Genomic DNA, 27,474 nt, shown 5'->3' with positions numbered 1-27,474 from the left:
GAGACATAGACAATCTCCCCTCTCCTTGCCACTCAAGAATCATGAATTCTAATCTCTTACCTTAAGTTTGGTGATGATTCCTAGCCTTCCCTTGCTCAAGCTTTCTCTCTTGATCAAACCCTAGCTTAGCTCTATCTTGCTTCTAAGACAAAAGATCATGAAATGAGCTAAGTCTCATGACAAGTTTTCCTTAAAAACCTCTCTCTAAAAGTCATGAACCAAGCCCAATTGGCTTAGGCCCATATGGCCTCTCACGCCCTTTAAGCCCAAAACAAGTGTTCTCGCGTCTAATAACTTACGTTCGGCTAAATAATTATTCGCCGCTCACTAAAATAATAAAAGTCAATTAATAAATAAAATAACATTTAATAAAATATACGAATACGAAAAATGGGTCGTTACAGTAATGAGTTAATTAATTGTGTCTAATCGTTAATATTTAAATGAGGACTCATCTAAGAATTTCTCGGATCAGGACACCATTTAACATTACCTTTTGTTTTAAAACTCAGTTGAACACTTAAATCATTTTGTTTTTAATTTCAGTATACACAAACTAATAATACGTAACTAAATATGTTTTCCTATACACCAAGTTAGTAGGATCAAAATTTAACGTTGACTAGTTGATAGCCTATGATGACTCACACTGCTTTCATTAAAGCTATGCTTTCATTAAGGCTATGTTTGGTAAAAATAGTTTTTGGCTGATAAACTAGCTAATAGTTTTTGGCTGATGGCTGATGATTGATATCTTATAATTGATAAGCTGATTGAAGTGTTTGGTAAAGTTAGCGGTTCAACTTACTGATAAATGTAAAATAACATAAAAGGACATTGTTAATTAAGATAGTAATTTAAATTTATTAATTAATATATTTCTTATATTTTATTATTAAATTAATTTGTGTATGCTCAAATTTAATTTAATTTAATTTTAATGTAATATATATTTAACGTCAAAGTGTATATATACATTTTTTATTTATAACAAAATTTATATCAAATTAAAACGAAAAATAAGTTATATATATACATATATGATAATAAGTCACACTGCATTGTATCTCTCAAACTACACAAGCGTAAAACAATAAATAGCAAAAAAAAAAAAACAGGTGTCATCCTCTAAGGTAGTCCACATAGGATTTTAAGTTTCATGACAAGACAAAAAATTAGCTTAATTTAGACAATGTTTTCAAATTTGAAAATGGAGGGAAAAAATGGTGAACAAAAGCTTCAAAGGGTCAGCTTGGTTCTCTGGCCCAGTCCAATAAACCCACATGGATGAACAAAAAAAACAAAATGAGCTAGCAAGTAGTGTCACTTTCATTTCTCTTCCCACGTTGCTTTCTCTGTCTCTTTTCTTTTTCCTTCTTCACTAACCCATTTTGGTGAAAAAACCAAAAGCATGTTTTCAAATTTCAAATTCAAAAACTTCAATACAATCTTTATCTTTGTGACTCCTCCTTTCTTTCTTCCATTGCATATACAAGATTCTCTCTCTTCTTTTCTTTTTTTCATCCTCCATCTCTCTCAAAACAACAACTCACGCACAACAACAAAGCTGATAACCTTCCTCCGTATCAAATCGGCACACCACCATCTCATCCTTTAATATGAAACCAAAAATGCCGACAACAATTGTTTTTCCGGTAACACTCTTAATCTCAGGTTCTTTCATTTTTTAAATCCCTAATTTTCTTCAATTGTATTTCTAACCCTCTTTATCGTTTTTTTCAATTCTGAATTAGAGGCAAAAAAATTGGTCTGAAACCCTAACAAATTAATCACGTCAATCAGGTGAGAGATATCTAATTTTTTTTTTTTGTTTCTGTTATTGTTGTTTCAAATGAATTTTGATCTATTTTGCTGTTTTCACTTAGATACATGGAGTAACTTTGATTTTGATTTCAAGCAAAATATCAATTGAAGCGGCGATGTATTGAAGTAACTTTGGTGATCTTTGGATTTTCATGAAGGAATGTTCAAAGGGCTTCTCAAAAAACAAGGTAGGTCTTTTGATTTTCTAAATCTACTGTTTAAATATTTTACTATAATAATGATTGTTTTTCTAACTCTATTGATTTCAATATTTGCTTTAATTGGTGTTCCTAATTTGTTTTCTAATTTCATTCAATATTTGCTTTATTGTTTTCTAATTTCCTAATTTGGATTTTTGTGTCAAAGAAAAAACTTTCCTTGGATTTCATGAGTTTTGATTATTTGTTTTTTCTTTGAATTTCTGTTGAAATTATTATTATTATTATTATTATTATTTTGGCTTTGGATTTCATGACTAATTAAATGCATGTTCAAATTGAGATTTCTTCCTTTCATGTATCTAAAGACACAGGTTTCTGCAATTTTCACTTTGACCTTGCAACAAAGTTTGTAGTTACTGGTTTTTTTTTTTTTTTTTTTGTAAATAAGTTTTGATTGTTGGATAACCTCAGTTCCTAATTTTTCTCAATTGATAACAACCTCTTTTTAATTTGATTTCAAATTAGCAACTAATATAAAATATCCTATCAATTAGTTGTTACTTATTTTACTTAAGTGGCAACCACTTTAATTAGTTGTTCTTGATGGCAACCACTTTATTATATATCAATGCATAAAAAATAAAATCAATTAGCCGTTTACCAATCCCTAATTTTATTCCATTCTCTTTTTTCGGCAAAAGACAAGTAACAGTGATTTTGAATACAAGGAAAATCAATTGAAGCTGCAATGGAAGGAACCTCCATCAAGAAGGAAACACCGTCGGATCTGCTATTAGCAAGGACACATAGCAGGAACCAGTTCAAGTGATATTATTATTGTTAATGTTTTTTTTTTTATGGTGTTTTGGTTTGATGGTGTGCTTTGTGACAGTTTTAGTTGATGTTAGTTTTATTGTGCTGTTATTTATAAGCCTAAGAAAAATTAAGAACTCTCAATCTCTCATATTTACATGAAAAGAAAAATCTGGTATAAAAAAATGTCAACCAGCTTTGGATTATGAAAAAAGATGTTTCTCATTATTGTGTTTCATTCATTTTCGTATTTCATATCATTATATTTTATTCCTTCAATTTGTAATGATGTTGCTTCCTGCTCTACTTAGATCTTTGCTTTATTTTTTTGTTTTCATGTGCAATCAGAGGTTCTTGCTGCTCATCAATTTGAGGATAAATAAAGGTATGCCATGTTAACAATCAAAACAACTATCCATTTTCTTTCTAACGTGATGAGAATTTGCTTCATCTTTTCTCAAGGTTTTTTTGTTCCGTTCTGTTTATTTCGAAATATCTTATTTGAATTGAGGGGATGAAGACTATCAAATTGAGGGGTCAAGTTTATGAATTTCCATGGATTAGTTTTTTATGAAACTATATTTATATGAATTAGATTTGCTTGAATTAGTGTAATGAATATGAAAAAATATGATTATTTTTGGAATTTTTTTATTTTTTCCTGATCAATTTTACAATTTTACTTTAGTTGCATACTTTAACTACACATTTGGTCCCTTACGTTTATTTTAAGTTTCAATTTGGTCCCTTACGTTTAAAAAGTATCAATTTGGTCCCTTACGTTTCCATTAAGTTTCAATTTAGTCCTTTCCGTCAATTTTGTCACATGTGGCAATCAATTCATATATGTGGACTGACACGTGGACACTTTAACACAGTGACACATGTATAGTTCAAACGGTGTTAGTGACAAAACTAACGGAAATGACTAAATTGAAACCTAATAGAAACGTAAGGGACCAAATTGATTCTTTTTAAACGTAAGGGACCAAATTGAAACCTAAAATAAATGTAAGGGACCAAATGTGTAGTTAAGCTTTTTTTTTTTACTTTATGATTAATTATAGGATAAAGATTTCTGAAAACTTTAATCCTCAGATTTCTAGGAATTTTGATTATCATGATGCAAAGTTTATTTCTATCACATGTAAAAGAAGTTGCATAAGATATTTTTCATCAATACTTTCATTGGTTGATTGGTTAGAACAATACTTGAATGAGTTAATTGGTTTGTGTGTTGAAACATAATGCTTTTAATAACACTAAGTAGTGTTGTGCTAATTTGAAGCTCTAATTTTTTACGACCAAAACACCTGTTTTAATGATATTGAATGAAAGGATGCATTTTTTGGCAGACTTCACGTTTTGACCTTGAACTCCTACTTTTGGTAATTCTTTCACAGTCAAACAAAAAAAAATTGGCAAGGCAGAACACACAGTGTTGTGTCACTTTCAGCTCTGCTTTTCTTCTTTTCTTTGTGCATCTTGACCATCCCATTTTGGTGAAAAATCAAAAGTTGTTACTTTGCAATCCTATTCTACAAGCTGTGACAAATGTTTTCAAAATTCAAATTTCAAAAATCCCTCTGAAGTTTAAAAAACAATGCTTACCTTTGTGACTCCTCTTTTTCTTCCTTTGTGATTCCTCTTTTGGACAATTTTTTGAATTGACCATTGAGAAGCAATTGTTATCGTGTAATGTTGTAATGGGCAATATTTTTCGTAAGCCCAGTTTAATTCCCAACACAAACAAAAAAAATTGGCAAGGTCAGATCATTTTAATTTGTATATATTATAAGGATTCTCCCTCTTCTCTGTTTTTTTTGCCTCCTCCATCTCCAATAATAGGTGAGATGGGGTGCATTTCCATCCTCACTTTGGTTGATTAATGTCTTGAACACAATCAGGTGAGATCTATATAAATTTTTTTCCCTGTTCTTGCTTTTATTGTTGAACACAATCAGTTTTATTTCTTTTTTTATTTTTTTATTTTGTATTTAAATGACAACACTGACAGACAAATTTGGCCAATCGAAAGGATTTGCTTACCTAGAATTTGTTGAGGTACATGTTGTTCAGAATGATCTCATTTTAAATGAAACTGAATTGCATGGCCGACAGCTAAAGGTATTTTTATCTGATTATCTGTGTAAATTCAATTAATCACTCCATGTTTACATTCATTTTTACTTGAATTATGATTTTTCCTTCAGGCGTCTGCGAAATGTACAAATGTGCCTGGATTGAAGCAGTATTTTGGAAGAAGACCTGCTGGTTTACGAGCAAGGAGGCCTTTCATGCCTTCACCATTCTATCCACCACATGCTTACTGGTAAGCTATCATTAGAAGCTAAATAAACTACTTACCTAGAATTTGTTGTTACTTTTGTTTGTCTCTATCATCCATTTTGTAAATTTTATGTCTTAAAAAGTAAATATGTTACTTTTTGTTTACATGGTGCTTCACATTGTGACTGTTATATTTGAAATTAGTGGATGGATTTGCTTCACATGTGTCTTTGTTGTGCCATAGAAAAAAGGAAAATAACAAAGTCAACAATTCAATTGTTTTGTAGTGATTAGTATTAGTATGTTTGCTTGCATCCAGATTCACAACATATGTTGAATTTAGGTCCTTTGAGATATAATTGCAAGTTGCTTCAATTACATTTTATATTGTTATTGTTATTACGAGATTATATGTTTTCTCCTATATTGATTGATATTTTAGTTGTTAGTTTCATTGTTGGGTATATGGCTTGATTGAAGGTTTATGAAAGAATCCTACATCCATATGATATGACAAGATGATCAAGAGAATAGTTGAATGGTTGTTCCAGATGCTCATAAGTAAGTAAGATGCATCTTATTTTTTAGTTTACTTTATTGATAGAATAGAGGTTCACCCAATTTATGGTATTTAAACTTAATGTTATAGAATAATTCATTTTTTAGTATATAATGCTTGATTGAAGGTTTATAGGCCTCAACTGCAATGTAAGATTATAAGATAAATTTTGTGGAATGTTGTAAGGTTGCAAAGAATCTGCCATTTATTTGATGTAAGGCTTATTTTTTTATTTTTTTTGAAGAAGCTAAATTATGTAAGGCTTATTGAAAAGGAATCAAATGTGCTTCTATTTGATCGAGAGTAGTATAATCTCTCATATACCTTACTTTGAAGGGTGTTTGGTAGTCTAAGGTTTTGCTTTTAGTTTTATCATCACCAACCCATTGTCTTCTGTTATAATTTTGTCATCAACTATTTTTGACATGAGTGTGGAATGGTTGCAGGAAAGAGGTAAGATGAAGGGAGGTTACAAAGGGAGATAGCGCTAACACAAATTGTTACAGAACAATGAGATAATTTTGAGGATTATATTTAGTTTTATTATAGTGTGTATTATTTCTTTGATTTTCCTTTCCATTACTTAATTTCATTTTATTATTACTACTAAGTGCAAGAATTATAACTATAGAGGACATTAAGAGCATACCATTAGCCTATTGTTACTCCTACCGTCATGATAGAGATTGTATGGGAACTAGGCCTTGAATCTTTTCTAGGCATGTGATCTATTTGTAATCTTTTTAGATATGATTTGTAGCATACTTCTCTTTTTATATGTTGCTTTCCCTACAATGTTTTTGGGGATAATTTTAGTGAAAAAAATGAAAGCAAAGTGCTTGCACATTGAAAAACTTGTGTAAATTACGGCATAGTTTTTTAAATAGGTGAAGTAGTGTAAACCAAATGAATTAAAACAAGAGACATATTAGTTTTGTGTTGTATATATAATTTTTTCAAAAAATTGGTATAAAAAGATGTCAAAAAGCTTTGATTTTTGAAAAAAGACATTAGTTTCTCATTATTATCATACAAATGTTATTTTATGACAATATAAATTTGAAGGTAATCGGAAATCTCCTAATATTGGGTTCCATTCATTAAGTTTTTCTTGGTTCAAGAGATTTCATTTTGCCAACAACTTATATTTATCAGATAACATTTACTCTTCACACAAACTTGCAACATATATCCACATGAGCTTATGAACAATGTTGATAGTTATCTAACAAAATTTTAAGGGTAACTACAAAATACGTCATCTAAATGGAGAGGAAAAACAAAATGGACCAAACATTAATTTACCAATAATATTAGAGCATGAATTTCATATCACAAGGAAATGGAGTAATATTTCTCACTTAATTAGACTAACTACAATTTAGTAATTCTAACTTCTATGTATTAACGATTCACGACTTAAGAATTCCAATTTTAATGATAAAATAGTTCAATCTCATCTAACTCACGGAGACTGTATGATTTTGTGTAGACTTTATCATACGCTCTATGTTTTGTGTATCCATTCAAGATTACATTAGTTTTTTATGAAATTTATAATTTCATAATTGTTTACGTGGAAATTTGGTAAACAACCGCTAGTTTAAGTATTTAAACTCGCTAGACCAACTAGTAAATCTCAGGACAATTTTGTGTTTTGTTTACTTAGAAAAATTGTTCGAATGTTCGTTTTAAAAGAAAAACAAACACTTAAGAGTTAAATCTTTTGCAAACAATAAGAAAGAATGCTAGTTCGAATCGTCTCGAAACATCAATTTCATAAATAAACATTAAATAAAGCTAAAGAACATTGCTGGAAAGTAAATTGCATTGAAATGTAAAGCAGTTACAAGTAAATGGTTCACAAAACATACATTTCTCCTCAGATATTCCTTTCGTTCGAACGCTGAGTACTTAGAATTTTCAGAGAGAGTTTTGTATAAAATTTTGTGACCCTTGTTCTGAATGAAAAACTGCTATAAATACTAAAGTGAAGTGGTAACTGCTTCTTGATCATCTGGACGTCCTTCGATCGGCCACGTCGACCCACATTCTCCACTTTCAATCTTCACTCCTTCAGCGCGCGCCAATGCTTATTGGGCCGTTGCTGTTTCTTTTGGGCCTGACCCAGCTAGCCCTTCGACTCGATCTGTGCTTTCGACAGGTTCTTGACAAAACTAAACCCAAACGTACCTTTCAAAGTCTTCGAAACCCTCTTCCGTTTCAACATGATTGATACTTCGACACAACATTTGAAAGTTTTACTTTAACAATATAACCTTCAAATAAATGTTGGACCTACCAATTATATTTCATTGATAAGTACCAAATTTATATCCAACAAATTGCCCCCCAAAAATGCCACTTTCGACTGTGTCTATCGAAGGAGGAAGTAGCATTTTTGAAAGTACTAATGGATATCTTCATTTTTTTTTCAATTATTTCTCCTATCGTTTGGGCTGATATCCAAAATTTTGGATTGGCTCCAAAATTTGTTTCTTTTTCCACTTGTCAAGGGATTTGGACACTTGTCTGCGCAAGAAGTTGAAGAAGTTGTTATATTCCTTTTTGGATTATTTTAATCCTACGATCACACGCCTCTATAAATAGCCAAATCCTCTCTTCGTTGTTCTTTTTCCACACTCTTTCTTTCAACTGTTCATCTTCTTCCTTAACATCTGAGAATTCTTCGCCGAATCTCTTGCTTCCAAACACCTTCAACTTTGAAACTTTACTTATCATCACATCGCCAGCCTTTTCTTTTCTCAGCTTCTTTCTAAACTGTTCCAAACAACCCGCGATTCCCAATCTCAACCCTAATCGTCGCTTTTCCGCAAAGTTCTTGAACTTCAACAATGGCGTCAAGTTCAAACGTTGGAAAATTACTTCCCTACGCCGGCAAGTGGACCACTACCACACTTTCTTCTTATGAAGAAGATGTTGTTCCAGAACCCTCGCTGCGAACTGACTTACAAAAGGTTTGGGAAAGCCAGGTAATCTTCCCTTATTCCATTGATAATCTGGTGCATGCATTTGGGGGACCTAAACCAGATGACATAAATCGTAATCCTAACACCATACCCATTTTTCCTGTTTACAAGCTCTGTACTCTTAGGGTCTTTCTTAGTGAACCCTATAACTTCAGTTACATTAAAGCGCCTAATAGGGTGTTTCGATCAACTCCTTCTTTAAATGACCAATACCTTAATTGGTTAGATAGAATAAAATAGGACAAGGCTGATATTTGGCAAGCGTGTGGTATTTATGACCTTATTCAACTCTCTAGGACAGGTCTTAAATATCAACAAGAAATGATTATTGCTGCTTTACATTTCTTTGAATCTTCCACCAACACTTTCCACTTCGAATGTGGCATGATGACCCCTACACTACTTGATGTTGCTGCTATTACTGGTTTATCACCCCTTGGGGACACTTATGATCCCTCTAAAGCTTCTGACACCATCAAGTTTGATTTTCGAAACAAATCTTACTCCAAATATATCCTTGAGAATTGAAAGACTGATAATGAGGTAAGTGCTGAGGAACATGTTGCTTTTTTAACCCTCTGGCTATCTCAGTATGTTTTCTACACTCAATCTCTCCAAGTGGCCAAAAAATTCATTCCTATGGCCATTCAGCTGCATGAATGTCAGCAATTTAGTTTTGCTCGACTTATTCTTGGATGTCTTTATGAATCCATGAGAGATGCTTGTGAGCATCTTAAGAAGACAGGTGACAGATCCACCTTCTTAGGAGCTGACCCTTTCTGGTTGCTGCAATTATGGCTGAATGCCACATTTCATGCAGAACTTGACCTTTTCTTGCCTGAGCCATTTTATGAGGAATCGCTCGCGCGCCAAGTCGAAGGCACAAGGCTAGCAAGGCTGGTTCCTAGGGAGAGAGGCCTTGCTTATGATGTGGCCTTCCAACAATACTTCAATGCCTTCCTCAACTTGAAAAAGTTCAAGCCGAGTTTTGCTCCCTTCGTGGACAGGCCACTTGGCCCTCCTTGGTTTACTCAACATTTTCCTTCTCCACCAGATCTCGAGGAGGTGGTCGACAACATTTGGAGTGCCTATTTGATGCCCACAGTTTTATCTTGTCGAATTGGGTTGACATCTGGAGATTTTGGGCTGGTTGGCTACTTCCCAAACTTGGTGTCTCGCCAATTTGGATTAACCCAAATACTCCCAAAGAACATATACTTGGAGGAAAGGGAAATTTGCTTAGGCAAATATAGCATGACGGAGCCACAGTTCCGTACATTTTTGAACCATTTCAGCAAACCTTCCTATGAGCTTACTCCATTCGAGTTTGCTCCTTCTCATGCCTGCAACAGGGAATTCTTTAAATGGTGGTCTCTCCACTACGAGGGACGCCTGGTCAATAGGGCTGCCTTGCTCACTGCTATTTCTGATGGATTCGACTCATTCATTGTAACACTCCAACTAAATTGTCTAGAATATTTAGTCGAGATATTAATAATTGAATCTGAGTACATTAAAATTACAGAATAAATTAATTGACTTACAAGATATCACATGAATAACGTGATAATATGTTACAATACAGCGGAAGAGAATTAAATTCTAACTTAATAGATTAACATAATAACAAAGAAGAAGACGATAGTCTTCTAATCCGATAATCCAAGCTCAACCTCGATCATCAGTTCCTACCTGGTCCTTGCTCCGGTTAACCTGTTTACCTAAAAAAAAATTGGAAGTCGTGGGATGAGACTACTAAGCCTCAGTGAGCTCCTACTACCCAACTACTGGTGACTACACCGGGACAACTGAAACTAATAGTTTCTAACTTTAACATGAACCTGAATATCTAATAGTCTAATCGTGACATAATCCTGAAGTTTTCATAATATGATAATAAAGCAATAAAGGTGTAACACACATAATAATTATCTTGTCAATTTTATCATAACAGGATCACCCCGGGGTAAGCCGGTCCCGGAGTGCCTGGCCTGGTATTACCGATAATAATGTACGTCGGAATACAACATGAGCTTACAGTTCTTATTACATGATTTTGGATTCTGAATGAATCCCCTGACAAGGTACTAATGACCACGCTTCTTGATATTGGTACTAATGACCAAACATCCTGATAAATTCTGAAACATAATTTATAATCCTGAATGGTTATCCTACCCAAAAGAAAGAAAACCTTCCCGGGGTAATTCTAATTGTCCTGATTCCTGAACCTAAGTTCCTGAGCGTGATAAACATTCTAATCACATAATATTATTACGCTGCTTACGAAATATTCTAGAATAGTCAGGGATATAAAACGAGTGGATTTTTATTTAAAATGTTGATTCTACAGAGTCCTAATCTGATACGCTCGCTTAGCGAAGCAAGATGCTCGCTATGCGAGAATACCAGTTCAATTCTCAGTTTTTACTTTTAAAAGAGTTTATCAGATTCCACCTACAATCTCATTCATGTCCAGTCATAAGCAACTAAAATATTATTATATAATTAGAATGGAGATGGTTTTGGGATTAAACCTTCTCACACAATTATTTCCTAATTTTTCCTATTGTTGTCATGCATAATTTTGGGGAGACTAATTTCCTAACTAATACTAATGTTATCATACATATATTGAATTCGGGGAAACTAAAGGTGCTAACTAATCTAAAAGTTAAGCTTCTAAAGGAACCCACCTGCGATGTCTAGCAATTCCGAGTTGTTCCACACACTCTTAAGCATCCGTTGGTGTCGCTCAAATACGCAACTTCCATGACTGATTTTTCTGCATAATCAGCTTCATAACTCCAACTTCAAACACGTCCATAGAGCTCATCCCTAATCCATAATTTACAAATCAGGTGCCGAAACGACGGGAAAAACGTCAGCTTTCCAAAGAAACAGAAGGAATCTCAATCGGAGTTACAGAGAAAGAGCAGTTACCTTTTTAGTGAGGGTATATCCAGGAATACGGATTTCAACATAAGTTCTCTAAAATCACCAACCCAATTCTTTAAACTCCAAAACTTTGAAAGCTCTTTCTTATTTTTCCTGAATGGTTAATTGAAAGGTTATGAACTTGATCTCCCTCAAACCCACGAGTTTGCATTTTCTCAAAACACCACGTACAACAATACAAAAATTAAGAGATGGAATTAAGGCTTAGAGCTCGCTGGATAGAGGAAGAAATGAGAGAAAACCAAATCTTGAACCTTACCTCAGTTCCCCAAAATATAAGATGATGACAATCTTTTAGTTATGCTCCAACTCAGTTGCTTCTATTAATTCAAGTTTTTGCCCTTTTCTTAGATTCCTTCAAGCTCCTTAATTAATTTCAACCCCTTTTGATTTTGTTCCAGCTCCACCACAATTTCCCAATGTCCTCTTTACACCATAGAAACTCACATACAAATAGTAAAAGTAGGAGCAATGAATCTCATGAGATTTCCAAACGACTAAAAGGGAAAGAGCAATCATTTGAGAGGGAAAACTAGTGATTCTTACCTTTATTTGCTCACATCCAGAACTGATGGTCTTGTAACAAGATTCAAGACTCAGGATTGTTAAATGCAAGCACTAACCCATAAGAAATTGAAGATGGATTTTCTGGGTATTTGACAGAGGCGTGGAGTGAGGGGTGGAAGAGAGAGAGAGCTTGAATAACTTGTCTTGTTTCTTGAATTACTAAAATGAAGGATAAAGGGGGTGGGTGTTGTTGTTTGCGTGAGGAATAGAAGAGAGTTTCTTTGTTCTGTTTTCATGCGTGAAAAGAGAGAGAAGACATTGTGTGTTGTTGTGGTAATGACTAAGAGAGAAAGAAGGAATAGACTTGTCTTCCTTTATAGGTGAGTGGGTCCCTTGACCCTTGTTTTGCTTCTACTTCACGTGGAGGGATAAGGGAAATTAAGGGAAGTTTCAATAAATTTTGTTTCTTTCAATTTCTTGGGTTACTAAAGTGTGGTCCCTCCATGTGTGGTGTTTGAATCATAGACAAACTTCCATTTACTACTCTCATACACTATTAATTATTATTAATTCTAATAATTAGAGTGGGATGTTACAATTTACCACCCTTAAAAGAATTTCGCCCTCGAAATTCAGAGACTTCTTCATATTAACTTCGGAGCATACTATTCCTTACTAGTTTACGGTGTTAAACTTCTCAATTTTTGCTACTATTAATCCAACGTTTAAGTGTGAACATATGCGTACTTACTCGTCATTCATCTCACGGTCAATTATGTCCAGTTCCTTGGAATAAAATATTCCTCTCTCTGACACTTGTTGCGCACTCTGATTTCGACTACTTACTGTCATTCTTCTAATTGTGTCATTACAGTCTTGTTCAATGATCCCTCTGACACTGTCACACATCATCTTATCTTATTCGGCATTACTCCAGCTGTTATTACTCTTTCTATCAATGGACGCCACAAGTTAACACTTGTTCCACTTCGTGACGTCAGACACACCACTGTATTTAACACTTTACCATATCTTACGGTCACACGACACATCTATACATACCACTTGCAGTCGTCTCATACTCCTAGTCTCCTCACCGTGTCACATATTTCTCTACGTTCCTTTTTCATGTTGTAATTCACTTGTAATAACTTATTTGATTCAACATCCACTATGACTTACTCTACTGATGCTATTCGGGAGTTGGTTCTGCTTAACTTCTTATTCTACCGATCTCTGCTACGGTTAATCTCTTTCTATTGCTTCCGGCAATAACTTTGGTTTCTCAACTAATTTAGTAGGTCGGTATCTGGCATGGTGGGTTATACTCTGTAACACGGGACATTGAATAATGTTATAAGGTTATCTGGAGAGTATAAGCTTGGGTATTAATACTAACAAATCCAAAAGTTTTCATTCTCATGGCTATTCTAATCTTCGAACACTACAAGCGCCTACATATCATATGTACCACTAAATAGCACATGCGTTGTTTAAATACTCCAGAATCGATTGAAATATAAAACGAGTGGAAGAGTGCCTAAATACAACAAATCATTTTGCCAATAAGTTAAACTCCTCTTCAAATGGACTCATAGTTCTTTGGGAAACTTTCCACCTACCATTCCAATCCATCCTAGCACAATACAAAGGATCTAGTTGTACATTTGACGTGTAGATGAGCTTGAGTTCGAATTTTCTCTTAAGGGTAGGGGTTAGACTTGTTTGAAATTGTAACTGGTAAGCTAATGCGATGGAAATTTGACAAACATAGTCGGATTCTGAATCTGGCTAGCTAGTCACGAGTGAGGGCATTTCATTACTTTACACAAGTAACTACAACCTATGCTGACTTGAACTGATTTTCGGTAATAAACTAGAGAGCTGAATCATTTTGGCAGAGATACTCAGAGTTTACACTGAACTGACATGGTTATAGAGAATGAAACTAAAGGGATCACACTATACTAATATTGATCTCATTACTATTTCTGAATTTCACTGAATTGAGTGAATCTGAACTTTATTCGGTATTAGTTGATAAGACCCTACATGGAGGTTAACTAATTCGGTTGGATGAATGATTCTGACATTCGAGTGCTTCAAGGTTTAAATATCTTACTAGAACTAGCATTGAGCTACGTCATTCGTTTTAGAACAGTTTAATGACGATGATCAACAGATTAACAGGATGAGTGAGAATTTGAACTAAAATTACTCGTGACTTCTCATGAGTAATTGGTTTCTTTGGTCTAAATTAGTTACTATCAACATAACTTAAAGGCTGAAAACATTTGATATGGTTACTTAAGAGTGACGTTCCACAATATCAAGTTTAACTTACCGATATCGAGGGATTAATTGATTTGTTGAGTCATTAGTTGATAGATTCGATACATGAAATGGTTTGGTGACTGACTGAGACTAGTACTTAACTGAGTTACTAGTTTAAGAACAATTGAATGATGACAGTTAGTTTAACGGGTATTGTTAAGAGAGAATTTATGATTGTTATACTAAATGTTGGATATGCCTTGAAATCTCGGTAACAAGAAGTCAGAAAATCATGGTTTTGGGAGTTCTGCCTGCTCACGCCCAGGCGTGCAGAACTGGGATCAATTCTGCCTTCTCACGCCCAGGCGCAGCGCGTTTTGACAGCATGTGTTGTTTTGCTGTATTTTTGGGAAAAATCTTTTCTTTGAGGGTATTCTGACTTTGATTTGTTTTATTTTAAAATAGATTTGTTACTAGTTTTTTGGCATATATTTTTCTATAAATAGGGATCACTTTATTCATAGAAAAAGAGAGAGAGAGAGAGAGAGAGAGAGAGAGAGAGAGAGAGAGAGAGAGAGAGAGAGAGAGAGAGAGAGAGAGAGAGAGAGAGAGAGAGAGAGAGAGAGAGGAGAGAGAGAGAGAGAAAGGGAGCAACAATGTAGGGTTTTCAATTAGGGTTTGCCACCACACAAGGGCTAGGGTTTTAGAGAGGAAAAAAGTTTTTTCTCTTGGTACAACTCTAGGGTGGGAGAACTATCTTTGTGGTACACCTTGGGAAACACTTATCAAATTGAGTCTCTTGGCCACGGGAAGAGATTCGGGATTTGGGTAGAATTAGGATTAATTCTTGTAACTCAATTGGAACTCTTTGTAAAGTTACTCGTTTGATATAGTGGAACGGAGGGGCTGCTCTCTCCCCAAGACTAGGTCATTATTGGACCGAACTGGGTAAACAAATATCGTGTTCTTTCTTCTCCTTTATCTTGTTTATCGGTTTTAATTATTATTGCTTATTCCGCTTAATCATTGGTTGCCGTTCTATTGCTCCACACATCAAGTTCTTTTATTGGTGTGATTTTATAGACGAATTCACAACACTAAATAAGGTTAGGCTTCTAAAGGTGTGGTATGATTACGGGTTACGAATTGAGAGGTTGAATTCTTTTTATTGAGGACAGTTAATGTTGACATTTTATAGGGTAATCTAACAAGATGGTATCCGAAAAATAATGATATGTATATGTGGCTTAATTTGAATTTTCTAGTATAGGTGATTGGTTTTTTTTTTTTTTTATTGCTCTAACAATATTGGATGAATTTCTTGGCTGCAATGGACGGATACGTATTTAGGAAGAGTTTCGGTCTACTGACTGCTAGGTTTTACTTGGTTCAACATGCTTCTGGTAAGTAGGTTCACAAGAGAGTGTGGTTACTTCTAGGTTCGGAAAAGTTTACCTGATACATAGTGTCAGCTGGATACTATTATGTACTACACACTTCGGTATAATGGTTTATCTACATCCCTCCGTGTAACAATTCTACCTTCGGTATACGCCGCTCGTGATTTACTACTTTGAGAGATTTTCTCATCCATCTATTTGCCTCATTACTAATCCGGATTTACGACTAACATCGGGGTATCTTACTATACTCAGTCTCGATTCTCTTTCGGTCAACGTTTACGTTGATACTGAGTTTTCCATTCCCAGAATTTTCCATATCCTTATACATGTTACCGTCAGTTGATCGTGTATGGTTCTTTCGTCTCCTGACATGCCTCTTACTACTGGCACGAAAACACGTACGGTTTCAAAATTCTACGCGCCACTTGTTGGTGCTACGGTACTTACTCAAGCGGCGTTGATTGCTGCAGTTCCACCATTAGATTCCAAAGATCTTGGTTCTTATAGTTTCGTCCGAGTTTGCACTTCTACTCCGTTCTTACTACTCGACCTCTTTGGTCCACTTCGGTTCTCAACCGTAATACCCTGCATATCACGCACGATACTGAGTTGTACGGGCTCAGCACGCGATGATTTCAGCGTAAACAGTCCAGACTCCAAAGGGTCTGTACTACTTAGGAATGAATTCTAATGACTCATGGCAAGGTCTGATACTAGATCGACCTGCTCTGATACCAATTGTAACACTCCAACTAAATTGTCTAGAATATTTAGTCGAGATATTAATAATTGAATCTGAGTACATTAAAATTACAGAATAAATTAATTGACTTACAAGATATCACATGAATAACGTGATAATATGTTACAATACAGCGGAAGAGAATTAAATTCTAACTTAATAGATTAACATAATAACAAAGAAGAAGTCGATAGTCTTCTAATCCGATAATCCAAGCTCAACCTCGATCATCAGTTCCTACCTGGTCCTTGCTCCGGTTAACCTGTTTACCTAAAAAAAAATTGGAAGTCATGGGATGAGACCACTAAGCCTCAGTGAGCTCCTACTACCCAACTACTGGTGACTACACCTGGGCAACTGAAACTAATAGTTTCTAACTTTAACCTGAACCTGAATATCTAATAGTCTAATCGTGACATAATCCTGAAGTTTTCATAATATGATAATAAAGCAATAAAGGTGTAACACACATAATAATTATCTTGTCAATTTTATCATAACAGGATCACCCCGGGGTAAGCCGGTCCCAGAGTGCCTGGCCTAGTTTTACCGATAATAATGTACGTCGGAATACAACATGAGCTTACAGTTCTTATTACATGATTTTGGATTCTGAATGAATCCCCTGACAAGGTACTAATGACCACGCTTCTTGATATTGGTACTAATGACCAAACAATCCTGATAAATTCTGAAACATAATTTCTAATCCTGAATGGTTATCCTACCCAAAAGAAAGAAAACCTTCCCGGGGTAATTCTAATTGTCCTGATTCCAGAACCTAAGTTCCTGAGCGTGATAAACATTCTAATCACATAATATTATTACGCTGCTTACGAAATATTCTAGAATAGTCAGGGATATAAAACGAGTGAATTTTTATTTAAAATGTTGATTCTACCGAGTCCTAATCTGATACGCTCGCTTAGCGAAGCAAGATGCTCGCTATGCGAGAATACCAGTTCAATTCTCAGTTTTTACTTTTAAAAGAGTTTATCAGATTCCACCTACAATCTCATTCATGTCCAGTCATAAGCAACTAAAATATTATTATATAATTAGAATGGAGATGGTTTTGGGATTAAACCTTCTCACACAATTATTTCCTAATTTTCCCTATTGTTGTCATGCATAATTTTGGGGAGACTAATTTCCTAACTAATACTAATATTATCATACATATAATATTATCATACATATATTGAATTCGGGGAAACTAAAGGTGCTAACTAATCTAAAAGTTAAGCTTCTAAAGGAACCCACCTGCGATGTCTAGCAATTCCGAGTTATTCCACACACTCTTAAGCATCCGTTGGTGTCGCTCAAATACGCAACTTCCATGACTGATTTTTCTGCATAATCAGCTTCAGAACTCCAACTTCAAACACGTCCATAGAGCTCATCCCAAATCCATAATTTACAAATCAGGTGCCGAAACGACGGGAAAAACGTCAGCTTTCCATAGAAACAGACGGAATCTCAATCGGAGTTACAGAGAAAGAGCAGTTACCTTTTTAGTGAGGGGTATATCCAGGAATACGGGTTTCAACATAAGTTTCTCTAAAATCACCAACACAATTCTTTAAACTCCAAAACTTTGAAAGCTCTTTCTTATTTTTCCTGAATGGTTAATTGAAAGGTTATGAACTTGATCTCCCTCAAACCCACGAGTTTGCATTTCCTCAAAACACCACGTACAACAATACAAAAATTAAGAGATGGAATTAAGGCTTAGAGCTTGCTGGACAGAGGAAGAAAGGAGAGAAAACCAAATCTTGAACCTTACCTCAGTTCCCCAAAATATAAGATGATGACAATCTTTTAGTTATGCTCCAACTCAGTTGCTTCTATTAATTTAAGTTTTTGCCCTTTTCTTAGATTCCTTCAAGCTCCTTAATTAATTTCAAATTCAACCCCTTTTGATTTTGTTCCAGCTCCACCACAATTTCCCAATGTCCTCTTTACACCATAGAAACTCACATACAAATAGTAAGAGTAGGAGCAATGAATCTCATGAGATTTCCAAACGACTAAAAGGGAAAGAGCAATCATTTGAGAGGGAAAACTAGTGATTCTTACCTTAATTTGCTCACATCCAGAACTGATGGTCTTGTAACAAGATTCAAGACTCAGGATTGTTACATGCAAGCACTAACCCATAAGAAATTGAAGATGGATTTTCTGGGTATTTGACAGAGGCGTGGAGTGAGGGGTGGAAGAGAGAGAGAGCTTGAATAACTTGTCTTGTTTCTTGAATTACTAAAATGAAGGATAAAGGGGGTGGGTGTTGTTGTTTGCGTGAGGAATAGAAGAGAGTTTCTTTGTTCTGTTTTCATGCGTGAAAAGAGAGAGAAGACATTGTGTGTTGTTGTGGTAATGACTAAGAGAGAAAGAAGGAATAGACTTGTCTTCCTTTATTGGTGAGTGTCCCTTGACCCTTGTTTTGCTTCTACTTCACGTGGAGCCGTGGAGGGATAAGGGAAATTAAGGGAAGTTTCAAGTTTGTGATAAATTTTGTTTCTTTCAATTTCTTGGGTTACTAAAGTGTGGTCCCTCCATGTGTGGTGTTTGAATCATGAGACAAACTTCCATTTACTACTCCCATACACTATTAATTATTATTAATTCTAATAATTAGAGTGGGATGTTACATCCATTTTGAACAAGATCAAGTCAAAGTTGAACACCAGAGGTAACCTTTTGTTTCGAATTCTGTTTACATAGTTTTTAACTTGCGTACTTTTCTCTTATGTGCACCTCTTTTGTGCAGGGAGTAAGTCGAAAGCATGTTCTAGCAGTTCCAACAAACCTCCCCTTCCACCACCAAAGGTTGAGCTAAGGGTAAGCATTTACCTTTTATTAACTCTCAAGCTTTCTGTGGAGTTTTCCATATTGACTTTGCTATGCCCTTTTCAGATTACTTCACGCAAAAGATCACATTCAAGTGAGGTCCCTTCCTCTTCAAAGAAGCAAAAGCCTACTCCAGCTGCTTGTTCGAGCGTTGCAGATAAGGTAACTATTTGACCATAAACTTCTTTTTCCTTTGATTTGGATGCAACCTTATTGAAAATGTGGCTTGCAGGACACACACGTTCTTTCAGCTATTCCTGAACAAACAAACACTACCACCACACAAGATCCTCCCCATAATGATGAACCCACCAAAGACAAGAAGAAAAAGAAGGATCGACAATCTAGCCAAATGGCTACTCCTGAAAATCAATCCTCTGAGGTTGAGGCACAAACAGACACTCCTATGCCTCATGAGAATCCTCTTCTAGAGCAGACAGAAAAGAAGAAGAAGAAGAAGAAGCATAGAGAGTCTCCCATTTCGACTACTGCTGTCGAGACTCCTGCTGTCACAACAGAAGCGCCTCAAGTACTTGAAGCTGCTTTTGACAATCAAACCCAAGTAAGCCATCTCTTTTATTTCTTACTATTTCCTTGGGCTTGTTATTTATCTTATGACTTTATTTATTTCAGCCACAAAATCCTTCACAAGCTGTCCCTCAGGATAATCCTTCTCCCAGCCAAGTGGCTAAAGAAGTGGTCGAAGAACCAGTTGCTGCGCAGCATGAAACTGTGCTAGAAAGGACTCCGTCTGCTTAGCCTGTCGAAACTGCTATTCCTAACAAGTCACCATCACCCAAGCCTACTGGTTCACCACATCATGGCGCAGAGGGCAACACTCTTGAGCCTAATAATGAAGAAACTAATGTTGATCAAAGGCCACCACATGAGAACCCTTTGCCAAATCCAGCTCAAGTGTCGACTGCCAATGAACCTCCAACCAATGCTCAATCTGATCATGCTGCCAACCTTTCCACTGAGCAGAGACCATCATTCGATGGTGAGCATTCTACTACCAATCAACCCCAACCAAGTGGGCCAAGCCGTGGTTCCGGCTCGATGAATGCTAATACCTTCGACTCTGATGATAGCGACTCCCACACTGGAGATTCGTTTGATGAAGAAGGTACCTCTGTTTCGAAACCACCTCCTACCATTATCCTGCCAGCTGAACTTGCTAAAGAATTGAAGGATTTAACTCCAGCAGACGCACTTAATAAACTTCTTTCAAGCCATGGTGCCTCTAGTTCTACTGCTGAAGATAAGGAAAGCTTGCTCGGGCAAGAGCAATTTGAGCAGGAGATCATGTTTAGGCGAGAAATTCTTCATGGGGATATGTTAGGCCTACTTGAACGTGATTCCTCCATATATTACAACATTAAAGCCCTGTTCAAAAAGCTTCAAAATCCAATGACTAACGAAGCAATGTTCCTCTTGGTTACTCAAGCTGAAGCCTACCTTGAGCAGTATGTCAATCAATCTCAGCTCCTGAGCAGAACTGATGAGTTGCTCAAGTCTCAACTCTCTACACAACAACGTAGCTTCGACCAGGCTGCCCACTGTAATGCAGAAGTTTCGAGGGTCAAAGCTACTACCTCTGATGCTCTCAACCAGATTGTCACTTGTGAGGGCAACATCACCAAATGGCGCTCTGAGATCAAAGAGTTAGAAGAGAAGATTCGACAAGAGGAGACCAAGATGGAGCACTTTGCCAATCTAGCTGTCGAAGTCCATAGGATCAAGATTGATGAACTAGCCCATGAAGGACTTCAACACTATAGTGATGGCTTGGCTTTTCAGAAACGAGTGGAGCGTTTGACCAATGATAAAGAGATGCTGCAGCGTAAGTTGGTTTCCATTCGAAACCAATATTATCAATTCCAAGCAGCTAATCGAAAGCCCCCCTCGTCGTCACACCAGCATCCTTAGGCTCTTTGTGATTTAAGCTATGTTTGAACTTTGGCCCCCTTTTTTTTTTGTAACCATCTAGACATTAAAAGCGCATCATCTCTCATAAATTCATCTATAAATACTGCCTTTATATCCATTTTCTTTCATTTTCATAATCAATCACACAAACGAAAATATAACCTTTGAAAATGAATAGAGGCAAAGAACAATCTCACACCACCAAGGATTGCAAAGCCCTACGCGCCCTTGGAAGGGGAAGAATAAAGAAACCAGCCTTCAAACCTGCTTACACCAGACTTCCTCCCTCTGAGAAGTCTCAAAGTAAAGAAGTGGAAACCATCGTCCTCTCTTCTGATTCTTCAAGTTCAGATGACACTGATGAAGATTATGCTGAGTTCCTCAGCACCTGGGAGCCTGATGATGAAGAATTTCCAAGATCTCCTTCGTCTGAGAAAGAAGAATCTCAGGCATCTGAGCTTTCCAGTGCTGATTCGAAGGATGAAGGAACTAAGAAACAGGGTAAACCCTAAGTGGTTATCCTGCAACATTCAACCATTCTTGTCTTTTCTTGAACATTCTTGAATGCTTGGTTGTAATGTTGATTTTAATGAATAAACATCTATTTTCTTGGCAATTTTCTTTACCATTTTGCACCTTTAATTCTTGAACTATTCATTCTTTATGCATACTTCTTGTAACGTTGGCTTATATTTCTTTAAATACTTGCCATTCATGTTTACTGAACGTTGTTCAGGCGTTAATTCTTCAATTTTATATGCCCCATTGGATAGCACCTGAGAAATCTTGAATGGTCCTTCCTAGTTAGGTGACCATTTCCCAAAGACTCTATCTCTTCTATCCATGGGAAGGATAACTTTCCATACCAAATCCCCTAAGTTAAAGGTTTTAAGTTTAACTTTCTTGTTGTAGGCTTTGGCAATTCTCTCCTTCTGTCGAACCAACACATCTAATGCTTGCAATCTTACATCATCTATGTTTACTAACTCATCTAACATCAAATTCCAATAATGGTCCGTAGGCAATTCCAATTGTCTTTGCACTCGTATTGATTGCATCATAACTTCCACTGGCAATACAGCATCATGGCCATATGTTAGTCGAAAAGGAGTTGAACCTGTTGACTCCTTAGGAGAATTTCTACATGCCCATAAGACTTGATCCAAAGTCTTGTGCCAATTTTTTGGCTTTTGAGCAATATGCTTTTTAATTAGACCAATTATGACTTTGTTGGCTGCTTCGACTTGCCCATTTGCTTGAGCATAGTAAGGTGTCGAAGTCGTTAATTTGAAGCCTGCTTGTTCAGCAAAATTTTGCATCTTTCGTCCAACAAACACTGTTCCTTGGTCTGTGGTAATAGTCTCAGGAAGCCCAAACCTATAGATGATGTGATTTTGGATGAAATCGATCACAGCTTCCTGATCCACATTTGTTAAAGCCACATCTTCTATCCACTTAGTGAAATAATCAATTCCAACTAATATATAACGCTGATTCTTTGATGAGGCAGGCCTAATTTCACCAATTAAATCTAAGGCCCAACCCCTAAAAGGCCAAGGCTTGACAATCGAATGTAATTCGCTTGCGGGAACATGTTGTATCCCTGCATGTCTTTGGCATTCTTGACATCCTTTTGCATATTCTATACAATCCTTAAGCATGGATGGCCAGTACAACCCTTGTCGAAACAACAACCATTTCATTTTGTGGCCTGCTTGGTGAGCCCCACATGCTCCACTATGAACATTGGAAACTGCTACATATGCCTCATTTTCATTAAGACATTTCAACAAAACTCCCTCAGATGTTTTCTTAAATAACTCATTTCCAATGATTGTGTAGCTTAAGGCTCTGTATTTGACCTTTCTTTCAGTCGTACCTACTGGATTTTCCAGATATTTGACAATAGGTTGTCTCCAATCATTGTCAGCTAGGTTATCAATGACAAAGATTTCCGCCATCGCCTCATCAAAATGAGTATCCACTATTTCGAAATCAGTTTCGACATTTTGGTCATTTGCCCCCAGTGTTTCGAACATTGTTGACATATTTGGCACTGATTCACATGAAATTAACTTCTCTTTAATTTCCACTAACTCCTCTAGTTTTTCTTTTGTTAACTTGTAACCAGAGGCAATTTGGGCAAGATCATTTGCCTCTTGATTTTCAATTCGAGGTACGTGTTGAATATCACATGAATCGAAACGTTTTAGCAAAGAAAATGCAATAACAAAGTACTTCATCAAATGCTCTTGAATGCATTTATACTCTTTTGTTAATTGCTTTATTACTAATTCAGAGTCTCCTCTGATTTTAACATGTTTTGCCCCCAGGTCTAAGAGAATCTTTAGGCCTGCAATTAAAGCCTCATACTCAGCTTCATTATTGGAGCAAGTTCCATTAATCTTTTACCTAAACTTTGTTGGAATTCTTAAAGGAGAAATAATTAAGATTCCAATTCCTGTACCATGTTTATGTCTCGAGCCATCAAAATATAAAGTCCAAGGCTCAGACTCTACATATGTTATTGAAACTTCGACTACTGAATGATCAGCGAGGAAATCAGCAACTATTTGGCCTTTGACCGCTCTTAAAGGCTGGTAAGTTAATGAGTATTCAGTCAAAGCCAGAGCCCACTTCCCGATTCGACTATGCAAAATTGGTTTTAATAACATATGCTTAATGATGTCAAAGTGCGAATAAACATAAACGTTAACTGGCTTGATATATTGCTTAAGTTTGGTACAAGAGAAATATAAACATAGACAAAGCTTTTCAATTGAACTATATCTAGTTTCAGCATCATTTAAAATTCTACTTAGATAGTAAATAGCCTTTTCTACGCCATTTTCGTCCTCCTGAGCGAGCATGCTTCCAATAGTTGCATCTGATGCTGCAATATACAGCTTCATTGCTTTGTTTCGAATAGGAGGCATTAAAGTTGGAGGCTTCTCGACAAATATGCCTTAATCTCATCAAATGCCTTTTGCTGTTTTGTTCCCCATTCGAATACGTCATCTTTCTTGAGCCTTAACAATGGAGAGAATGGCTGAGCTTTACCACTTAGGTTTGAAATAAACCTTCTCAAGAAATTGATTTTACCTAGCAAGGATTGAAGCTGTTTCTTTGTTCCTGGAGGCTTCGTCTCCATGATAGCTTTTGTCTTGTTTTGGTTAATTTCTATGCCCTTTTTATGCACAACAAAACCAAGGAAATCTCCTGCACGTACACAAAAAGCACATTTTAGTGGATTCATTTTTAATCCACATTTTCTCATCCTTTCGAATGATTTTCTGAGATAATCTATGTGTTCATCCTGAGAAGAGGATTTTACCACAATGTCATCAATATAAACTTGCATGAATATTTCAATGAAATCTTGAAAAATTAAGTTCATGGCCCTTTGGTATGTTGCTCCAGCATTTTTCAAGCCAAAGGGCATTACTACCCATTCATAAGTGCCTAAGGCACCAGGGCAACGAAATGCAGTCTTTGAGACATCATCTTCATCAATAAAAATTTGATTATAGCATGAGTAGCCATCTAACATGCTTAGATATTCATGCCTTGCTGCTGAATCAACTAACATTTCTGCTATAGGCATAGAATATTCATCTTTTGGTGTAGCATTGTTTAAATCCCTAAAGTCTATACAAACTCTAAGTGATCCATTTTTCTTAATAACAGGAACAATATTGGCTAACCATTCTACATACCTGGCTGTTCGAATGAACTTGCACTTGAGCAACCTCTCAATTTTTGCCTTGATCTTTGTCATGATTTCTGGCGCAAACCTCCTTGGAAGCTGCTTCACAGGTTTCTTATCTGGTCGAAGAGGTAGCCTATGTTCTACCAAATTCCTACTTAGCCCAGGCATCTCACTATAATCCCATGCAAAACAGTCTTTGTAGTACTTAAGCAATTCAACCATTCTTTCTCTTAAGCTTGGATCAATATTGGCACTAATGTAAGTTGGCCTTTTAACAGAGTCATCTCCAATATCAATTTCTTGCAAAGGATCTTGGGCTTGCATTCTTTGAATCGAACTGTGTGGATCTTTTTCAAAACCCAAAGGTTCATCATCATAGATGCAATCTAACCTTTGCTTTTCGCCATTATTCACGTCACTAGCCTCCAAGGCCAGTTTATCTTCTAAGTTAACATTGGCATCGACAGCCATATCTTCTTGTGAACTAATGGCTTCGAGAGCCATTTTGATTCTATTTTCGGCTGCGTAAGCCGTAATACGATCCCATGCTGGGGACTTAATCATCATACTCGTTGAAATTGACCCACCCAGAAGCTGGTGGGTAAGCATCCTCAGATAAGGGCTTCTCTATGTCTTCCCTTTCCCAACAAAAGCCATGGGTTGGATGCAGTTTGACTGAGTGGTATACATTCTTTGACACCACTTTATTTGGATCGAAGGCAGCATCTTGCTCACCACAAGGAGCAATTGAAGCTAGGCGCTTGTCGAAATTCTGTAAAGTCACAATGTCTGTCTCTGCAACATATGCACTCTAGTCTGCCTCTACATTTTCGACCAAACCATCTTCTCTCCAGATGATCAATCTCTGATGCATGGTTGAGGGGACAGCCCCAACACCATGAATCCATTCCCTTCCCAATAACAAATTGTAATTGGGTCTAGCAGCAATGACCATAAAAAGGGTCTTTCGAACTGTGCTACCAACGCACACTTCTAATTGCACTGCCCCCAGGGAATGACCAGTTTTGCCTTCATAATTGGCCAGTACCACGTTGTGTGAATGAATGTCTTTGTCATAAAGACCTAATTTCTTCAACATGAAGTGGGGCATGATGTTAACTACAGCTCCACCATCAACTAGGACCTTATTCACCCCCACATCATTCACTTTTGCTCTAATGAATAGAGCTTTCAAATGGTTTTGCATTCCCAAATCTGGCTTTTCGAAGACGGCTTTTTGTTCTTCGACACAGCCATTCTGCATGACATAGTAACACATTGGCTTGTGATCAGCCAAATTGAGAGCCTCAAAATCCTCTTCTAACTCATTGACTTCTGTAGGCACATCATACTCTAAAGGCAAGATAGACACCACATTAACCATCACGTCGAAATCTGATCCCTCATCTAAGAGATCATCATCATCCATGTCATCCTCACCTTCTACCACTTCTTTGGCAGCTTCAACTGTTGGCTCTTCCAATACTATGGAAAGCCTTTCTTTCACTGACCTTTTGGCCATTTCAACTTTCTGGGCCGCAACAGTTTTGCCCCCAGCCTCAGCATCTTTACCTGCCAATTCCTTTTTCCTTTGAAACCTTCGCCACTGAGTGCGAGTCATAGGTTTTTCCCCTTATAGTTGTTTCTATAAGAGTACTTATTAGCCTCTGTAGCAGCATTCATTGTTTCTTTTCCAGCTGCCACTTTCGAACCCTTAGGTTCAGACACAATGTTCACATTCACATTGCTAGAACTCCCGTTTTCCATCATTCTCCTGTTAAACGTTACATAGTGCCCACTTACCCACTGGTTAATGGGTGCTCTTCCAGATGGTTTGAAAGTATTTTGGGGCCCTAGCCTTTGCTGGATCGAAAGACCTTTAGTAATAGGCTTTCCCCAATTGGCTCCTTTATATGGCCAAGCTTTTTGGTTTGGCTTAGCCTTTGGCCATTTTCTCTTGTTTTCAGCATAGGGTACAACATTTTGAAGGCCTGCAGTGGCCTCTTTGTCACACACAGCACTACACCTAGGGCAAAGCATCACCTCAGAGTTCTTGAGCTTGCACCTATTCAGGAAGTCCACCAATTCTTCCTCAGCATTGGGGTACACTTCACGAACCCTCTTTTCATACTCTTCTTCAGGCACAGCCTCGATCGGAGCAGTAGCATCTACAACTTCAACCATGTTGTAGTCATACACTTCGACATAGGTGGCATCAGCAGTTGGCAGAGGGTCTGCATCCACCTTCATTGGAGGCTTTGCCTTATCAGCATATTTCAGCCTTCCTTCATTCAGCGCTTTTTGCACCAAGTCCCTGAAAACAACACATTGATAAGTCTTGTGTCCCAAATAATTATGAAACTTACAATAACCCCTTTTCTTTCTTTGTTCTATTGGTGGTATTTTCATGTCTTTTGGCACAACAATTTGGCCATCAGCTACCAATAAATCAAAAATTTCATCACA

The 27,474-nt window shown here is 36.5% G+C and overlaps 1 protein-coding gene and 1 long non-coding RNA gene across 10 annotated transcripts; one reads left to right on the top strand and one right to left on the bottom strand.

Annotated features, from left to right (window-relative positions):
- Nucleotides 1-2,851: 2,851 nt before the first annotated feature.
- Nucleotides 2,852-10,166, top strand: LOC123888499 (polyadenylate-binding protein 1-like). Of its 2 annotated transcripts, XM_045937582.1 has the most exons (4): nucleotides 2,852-3,183; nucleotides 4,816-4,925; nucleotides 5,012-5,130; nucleotides 5,568-5,889. In XM_045937582.1, the coding sequence occupies exons 1-4, from the start codon at nucleotides 3,084-3,086 to the stop codon at nucleotides 5,599-5,601; spliced, it is 363 nt and encodes a 120-aa protein (XP_045793538.1). In that variant the 5' UTR covers nucleotides 2,852-3,083; the 3' UTR covers nucleotides 5,602-5,889. The 2 variants fall into 2 exon arrangements, with proteins under 2 accessions (XP_045793538.1, XP_045793537.1); XM_045937581.1 differs by lacking the exons at nucleotides 2,852-3,183; nucleotides 4,816-4,925; nucleotides 5,012-5,130 and adding an exon at nucleotides 6,093-10,166 and having other exon boundaries at nucleotides 5,375-5,648.
- Nucleotides 10,128-18,991, bottom strand: LOC123888500. 8 transcript variants are annotated; one of them, XR_006802136.1, is made up of 7 exons: nucleotides 18,600-18,954; nucleotides 18,307-18,479; nucleotides 17,784-18,201; nucleotides 11,854-16,790; nucleotides 11,580-11,687; nucleotides 11,333-11,474; nucleotides 10,128-10,357 (listed from the first exon to the last, which is right to left on the bottom strand). It is a non-coding gene; the product is annotated as an uncharacterized LOC123888500 (long non-coding RNA). The 8 variants fall into 8 exon arrangements; XR_006802137.1 differs by having other exon boundaries at nucleotides 17,784-18,140; nucleotides 18,600-18,953; XR_006802135.1 differs by having other exon boundaries at nucleotides 17,784-18,140; nucleotides 18,307-18,991.
- Between the last annotated feature and the right edge of the window lie 8,483 nt (nucleotides 18,992-27,474).

The sequence above is a fragment of the Trifolium pratense genome, linkage group LG6 (genome assembly GCF_020283565.1).
Source record: "Trifolium pratense cultivar HEN17-A07 linkage group LG6, ARS_RC_1.1, whole genome shotgun sequence".
In the NCBI taxonomy this organism is placed as follows: Eukaryota; Viridiplantae; Streptophyta; class Magnoliopsida; order Fabales; family Fabaceae; genus Trifolium; species Trifolium pratense.
Note: the sequence above shows the minus strand (reverse complement) of the source record. Positions and strands in the feature narration are given on the sequence as shown.